The sequence below is a fragment of the Spinacia oleracea genome, chromosome 4 (assembly GCF_020520425.1).
Source record: "Spinacia oleracea cultivar Varoflay chromosome 4, BTI_SOV_V1, whole genome shotgun sequence".
Classification (NCBI taxonomy): Eukaryota; Viridiplantae; Streptophyta; class Magnoliopsida; order Caryophyllales; family Amaranthaceae; genus Spinacia; species Spinacia oleracea.
Window position 1 is genome coordinate 124,059,132 of NC_079490.1, and position 6,912 is coordinate 124,066,043.

General features: G+C 39.4%; 1 protein-coding gene across 1 annotated transcript; it reads left to right on the plus strand.

The window, feature by feature from the left end:
* Positions 1–1,375: 1,375 nt before the first annotated feature.
* Positions 1,376–5,390, plus strand: LOC110802860 (uncharacterized). Its single transcript, XM_056842183.1, has 2 exons — positions 1,376–1,631; positions 1,822–5,390. Exons 1-2 carry the CDS (start codon positions 1,376–1,378, stop codon positions 5,388–5,390), a joined length of 3,825 nt encoding a protein of 1,274 aa, XP_056698161.1.
* The last annotated feature ends 1,522 nt before the right edge of the window (positions 5,391–6,912 follow it).

Here is a 6,912-nt window from a genome sequence, read left to right on the forward strand (position 1 = left end):
CAATCAACCAGTGTATTCCCATTTGGATGGATGACGAGAACTTAGCCGTGAATAGTAACAACGAGGAGACGCCCGCGACTATTGTGGCCTCCATCCAATCAATTATGGAACCACATATCTTCCTGAATAGAATTGACAAAGATACTAAGAAGGCATGTGCTCAGGTCTGCAAAACATGGGCGAAATGGTTATACGCTCTTGAATTTGATGGATATAAAGAGAAGGCCGGCAAAGTTTCATCTAAGGTCTAAGACACCAGGGAAAGCAAGGAAGGAATATTGTCATGCGTTTCCTGTCTGAAAGAAGCTAAGGCGTTGTAATGAAACAAGAAAAAAAAAAAAAACCAAAAAACAAAAGAAAGTCAAGAAAACAAAAGCCAAAAGCCAAAAAACACAAAAATCGTTATCCCCCATTTGAGAACTACGTGCAGCTTGATCCCCTAAAATCCCTCATTTCAAACACCCTTCATATTTCTTTTTTTCTTCCTTTGACACTTCCCACCTATATCGTTGGGGGTACGTAGGCAACTCAAATTATGAGTTCAGCTGCTTAAATAAACCAAAACAATACTTTTATTTAGTACAGAACTACGACGGGTCTGATTCTCTGCTTATCACATGCACAAATACTCATAAGACTTTATTCAAAATGACTACACACGTGGAGATACGTAGGCAACCTTCGGGTGAGACCCTAAAACAATTTTTTTCTTTCAACAGGAAAAGAGCCCCTACCAAAGCTCTTAAGATACGGGAGAACTCTACTTGACTCACAAGGGCATGTTAGCACAAACAACATGAGTGCATAATCCTATCACGAAACACACGTTCAATACGGAAGAAATGTGTAAAAGGGATACAGGCCCTACTCTTTTATTTTATTTTATTTTCCTTATTATTGATGTTAGGAGTAAGAAGTAATCATTCGGATACCATAAGTGGAATGGAGATGAACGCCAAAAAACAGCAAAACGACGTGTTACTATCCAACAAATAAAAGAAACAACTGTGATCCTCTAACAATCACCTATCTAATCTAACAGAGTCAAATTCCAACAATCTTTCTGGTTCCGTAGAAGTATTTTTTTTTTCTTTTCAAAAGTATGACGTTATTTTAAAAAAAGTCAAATCAATAAGTCGTGTACTTCCGCTTCCTGCATTCACATTCTTTTATTATTATTTCTATTTTTCTTTTTCCTATCTTCTTTCTCTCATGATTTTGACCTTGGGTATCCTGTGTTTAGGGGAAAACCTTGAATTGAATCCTCAATCCCCCGCTAAATGACATACCACCCTCTACACCCAAATATTTCAAGCCAAGACCCAAAAAAAATACCTTTCAACCCCTCACCAAAGGCCTTCAATTGATGATGAAGATGGGATATATCCCAGGCGAAGGTTTAGGTCGTGACGGCAAAGGCATGAAACATCCAATCCCCATTATGGAGAAGCAAAATCGCTATGGTTTGGGGTATGATCCAAGCAAGGACCTCCACGTCATTAAGAAACCATCCCTCACATTGAATGGGCAATTTGTATTACAACACGATACCGAGCCCTACTACGAATTTCCTGAACCATGGTATGACCCAGTTAAGAAGCACAGACTTCCAGGACTAGAAAATCTTCTTTGTTGAAGCTAGAGATGAGGAATTAATCAAAGAATGGTTATACAAGGAACCTAAGCCTAAAGAGAACATTGATTGGATCGAATATTTGAAGCAAGGAGTGTTGAGGCAATTATTTACGAACTTTGGAAATGAAGGAAATCTTGATCCAATGGCGCTTACTCTACCGGTTAATACAAGGATTGAGCGTTAAGGCAATGTCCACCTCAAGAACAAAGAAGCTTACATTCCACCCGTTTTAGGTGATCCAATCCCCAAGCATCTTTCAAATCCACACCTTACCCACTCCTCCGCCTCGGAAGGTTACGAAACCGATAGTTCATCGTCTAGCCAATCATCCCTTCATACCCAGTCTTATTATTCTGAAAATGAAGACCTTGAGTGTGTTAATAAACCTAAATATATTTGCATGCAAGAAGTTAATTTTGATCATAATGAATTATCTGATAATGAATCTTTCGATGAGCCTAAGTCATGCATGATGCCCATAGAAGAGTCAATAGTTATAAATATTGGCACTGATAGTAGTGTAAAAGAAGTAAAAATAGGATCCTCACTTTCCCCTGAGGAACAAACTGCATTCATTGCATTGCTTAGGGAGTACGTAGATGTATTTGCATGGTCATATGCAGATATGCCAGGTGTTGACCGTAACATTGCCGAACATCGCATTCCTCTTTATCCCAACAGCAAGCCGAAGCAACAAAAGCTCCGAAGGATGAAACCGGAAGTTAGTCTAAAAGTCAAAGAAGAAATCCAGAAACAACTCGACGCCAATTTTATTAAACCAATCAAACACCCTGAATGGTTGGCTAACATAGTGGTAGTTCCCAAAAAAGACGGAAGGGTCAGAGTATGTATCGACTTCAGGGATCTAAACGCTGCATCACCAAAAGATTACTTCCCTTTGCCTCACATTGACGTACTGGTGGATAGTACCGCGGGGCACGCCATGTTCTCATTTATGGACGGATTCTCGGGCTATAATCAAATACTCATGGCAGAAGACGATATACCAAAGACGTCATTCATCACCCCATGGGGAACATTTTGTTACCAAGCAATGCCGTTCGGTTTAAAAAACGCAGGGGCCACTTATCAACGAGCTGCAACAACAATTCTACATGACCTTATTCATGATACGGTTGAAGTATACGTGGATGATATGATTGTCAAAAGCCACGATCGAGGGGAGCACATAAGTGCATTAAAGTCATTTTTTGACAGGATTAGAAAATATAATTTGAGATTGAATCCTCAAAAATGCGTATTCGGAGTTACTTCTGGAAAACTGTTGGGCTTTATTGTCAGCAAAGATGGGATCAAAGTCGATTCCGATAAAGTGAAAGCCATTCAAGAACTTCCTCCACCAAGAACGGAAAAAGAAATTCGGGGATTCCTAGGAAGAATTCAATACATTAGCAGGTTCATATCGCAACTGAGCACTCGATGCGAACCGATTTTCAAGCTGTTGAGGAAAAATGTTCCGAAAAAATGGAATGAAGAATGCCAAGCCTCATTTGACTCGATGAAGGAATATCTCTCTAACCCTCCAGTATTAATGATACCCAAGCCGGGAGAGCCTTTGATTTTATATCTCACAGTCACAGAAACTGCCATGGGAGCGTTATTGGCTCAATACCAAGAAGGCACCAAAAGAGAAATTGCCATCTACTACCTCAGCAAAAAGTTTTTGGATTATGAAACCAGATACAATCCTTTAGAAAAAGCTTGCATCGCCCTCATATACGCCACTAAGAAGCTACGACATTATCTACAGGCTCATACAACTTTCCTTATCTCAAGACTAGATCCTATCAAGTACATCTTTGAGAAACCAATTCTCACTGAGAGATTCGCGAGATGGCATGCAATGCTTTCAGAATTTGATATTCAATGTGTAAACCAGAAATCTGTTAAAGGAAGGGCGATATCTGAAGCATTGGTTGATGGACCAATATCAGGAGATGAATTTGATGACGAGTTTGCAGATGAACATTTACTCAACATTGGGATATCTAGGTGGAAAATGTACTTTGACGGAGCATCTAATAGAAGGGGCAATGGCGCGGGTGTTTTGCTCATTGATCCTTATGGAATTCATATCCCTTTTGCTGTGAAATTGAGTTTTCCAACGACTAATAACACGGCAGAGTACGAAGCTTGCATTTATGGCGTTAAGGCAGCCTTAGCGGCAGGGGCTAAATACCTCACAGTATATGGAGATTCTAACCTCATTATCTCTCAAACAATTGGAGTATGGAGAGTCCGAGATGAGAGATTACAAATGTATACCGAGTATCTCCAACAGTTCATTCCGTACTTTGAAGATATTGACTTCAAGCATCTTCCCCGGGAGCAAAACAGTTTCACGGATGCATTAGCAAACTTAGCGGTAAATTTAACATGGGAAAACAACGTAAAAATTCGAGCTGTGACTATTGAGGAAAGTGATTCACCGGTAGTCAACCTTGAACATATGGTTGCTGCATTGACTTTGCAAGATGATAAAGATGCTTGGTATGCTGATATTAAAAAATTTCTAATCACCGGTCGATATCCTGAAGAGAGTCATAAAAAAGACCAATTGGCTATCCGGCGATTGGCAGCTCACTTTGTAATACTAAAAGATAGATTGTACCGCAAGGGTTTTGATGGAACTCTACAATTGTGTGTTGACGAAAAAAAAATACAAAAGATCATTGGAGAAATCCATGGTGGTGAATGCGGTCCGCACATGAATGGCAGGATGCTAGCTCGAAAAATCTTGCGAGCAGGTTATTATTGGACCACTTTAGAAAGCGACTGTGTCCATTTTGTGAGGACTTGCAAGAAATGTCAATTTTTCGCAAATCTCAATCACATGCCACCTACCTCCTTACATAATCTCACTTCTCCATGGCCGTTTTCTAGTTGGGTTATAGATATCATCGGACAAATTCACCCAAAAGCCTCGAACGGACACCAATACATTTTAGTTGCTGTTGACTATTTCTCGAAATGGATTGAAGCAGCGTCATATGCAAAGCTAGGGGCAAAGCAAGTCTCCAAATTTGTGATCAACAACATCATATGTCGCTACGGAGTGCCTTTTGAAATCATTTCTGACAACGGCTCTCACTTTGAAGGGCACTTAAAAGAAACTCTTGAGAAATATAAGGTTAGACATCATCAGTCTTCCCCTTATCGTCCTCAGACCAATGGAGCAGTTGAAGCCGCCAACAAAACCATTCGAACGATAATTGCAAAAATGACAGAAAAAACCCGGGAATGGCCTGACAAATTACCATATGCCCTTTGGGGGTATAGAATTTCTATTCGAACTCCAACAGGGACTACTCCGTATTCTCTAGTATATGGAATGGAACCTGTCCTTCCTGTGGAAATCGAAATTCAATCACTCCGGGTTATGAATGAAAGCGAGGTATCCGAAGATCAATGGTTCAAGGTTTGGTACGACGAGCTGGCCCTAGCAGACGAACGAAGGTTGGAGGCCCTAAACAACATCCAACTTTATCAACGACGTATCGCGCGAGCTTTCAATAAAAGAGTGCGAGATAGGGGCATTCGAGAAGGAGATTTGGTCTTGAAAGAGAATCGGCCTCCAATACATGATCCTCGTGGGAAATTTAAGCCTAACTGGTCAGGCCCATTTCAAGTTAAACACATCACCTCAGCAGGGGCAGTGAAACTGGTCGATCTTAACGGCGACGAATTCCTCCATTTTACCAAGCTTGACCAGCTTAAGAAATATTACGTCTAGTATTTTGATGATCGTATGATCCACGATGTATCCTAGTATGAGTAAGATAGCTTTCAGATATATTAGTTAGAAAAGCAAGCCTCGTAATATCCTGAACTACGCTTTGACCTGATTCCCTTATCATGGGATACGTAGGCAATCCACATGGATTCGGTCAAAAATAAAGGTGAAATCCATTACATATTCACTTATCTTTTTTTTTAGGCTGAAAAGGCACTGGCCCAGCCATTGGAGAGAAGGCCAATGCGTTAGTCAAGGGGCAATTAGCTCACCTGATGTATGCCACTTAACTCTCAAGATTCGTTAGGCCAAAAAAAGAAGGGCATAAAAGGAGAGTAATAGAAAAGAAATGAGAGAAAAAGGCCTAAGCAATAAATGGATCGTAAGAAAAGAATAGAGAGAATCCCAAAAAAAAAAAAAAAAAAAAAAAAAAAAAAACGTGATGTATTGTATATGTACCTCAGTACGTACATATATATATATATATATATATATATATATATATATATATATATATATATATGTATATTTCTAAATTTTACAATCACAAGATATTCAAAACTTACCATGTGTAAATCTTTATAAGTCCCTTGCATTACTAGAGTAATTTAGTGTCATCATTTGCGTGAATACTTTGTTTTGCATCCATGGTCATAAGTGCATGTTTGGCCTTATCATGTAAGGATTCAATCTCGGAAACTAACAAGTCACTATGGTCTTAATTAAATCGTGCAATGCAGATTTTTTTTTTAGAACGAAAAACATTCTTAATGGCTTCATTTTATTTCATCGAATTCCCGCATTACATTGATTTTTTTTTTTTTAATTACCTTAAGCCTAATACTTAAACACACTACAAAGCTTGCTAGGGCAGTCCCTAAACAAGTATTATATCCATAGGAAATACAATTTCAAAATAAGAAAATAAATAAACAAACAACCATTAGGAAGCCATTTTTTCTTATCATCACTCCTCCTTCTTTATCTTCTTGATGACCCTACTTGAAGACTCAACCTCCGTTTTAGGCCTCTTATACATTCCCACATCTCCACGACGCCACTTTTCATAGCAAGCATCAACGATTGGGTACCTTAAAACGGGAAGGAATGGAATTTTCTTTGTTCGCTCCCAAGCAATAAGCAATTGTAGTAGCGACTTATCATCAATCCAATGAGTTGTGCAGTCGTCAGTTGGAAGGTCCCTAATGAAGGTTTGCCGCTGCCCAATTTGCCTAAGACACCTCCATGGATAATAGAAAGTGATCTTCTTGACACTCGGAAGAACTACACCTCTCTTATTGGCGGTACTATACACAATTTCCTTGATAACTAAATGTGGAGTCACCCATTCCTTTTCCCCTGAGAGCGCTAAACTCCACCTGTTATTATCCCTCACCTCACGATATAGATTGGAGCATCCTCTGTAAAGGATGATTTTAGGATGATAAGTAAGTGCTCTCAAAGGATTCACCAACTTAAACTTCTCCATTAGCCACAAATGAAGCACTAGCGGACTCCCTTT

Bases quoted from the DNA above. Each gene is read 5' to 3' on its own strand.
- LOC110802860 (XM_056842183.1), top strand. From the start codon at position 1,376: ATGGGATATATCCCAGGCGAAGGTTTAGGTCGTGACGGCAAAGGCATG. The intron at 1,632-1,821 runs GTTGAAGCTAGA...TTGAGCGTTAAG, and splicing joins AGGACTAGAAAATCTTCTTT to GCAATGTCCACCTCAAGAAC.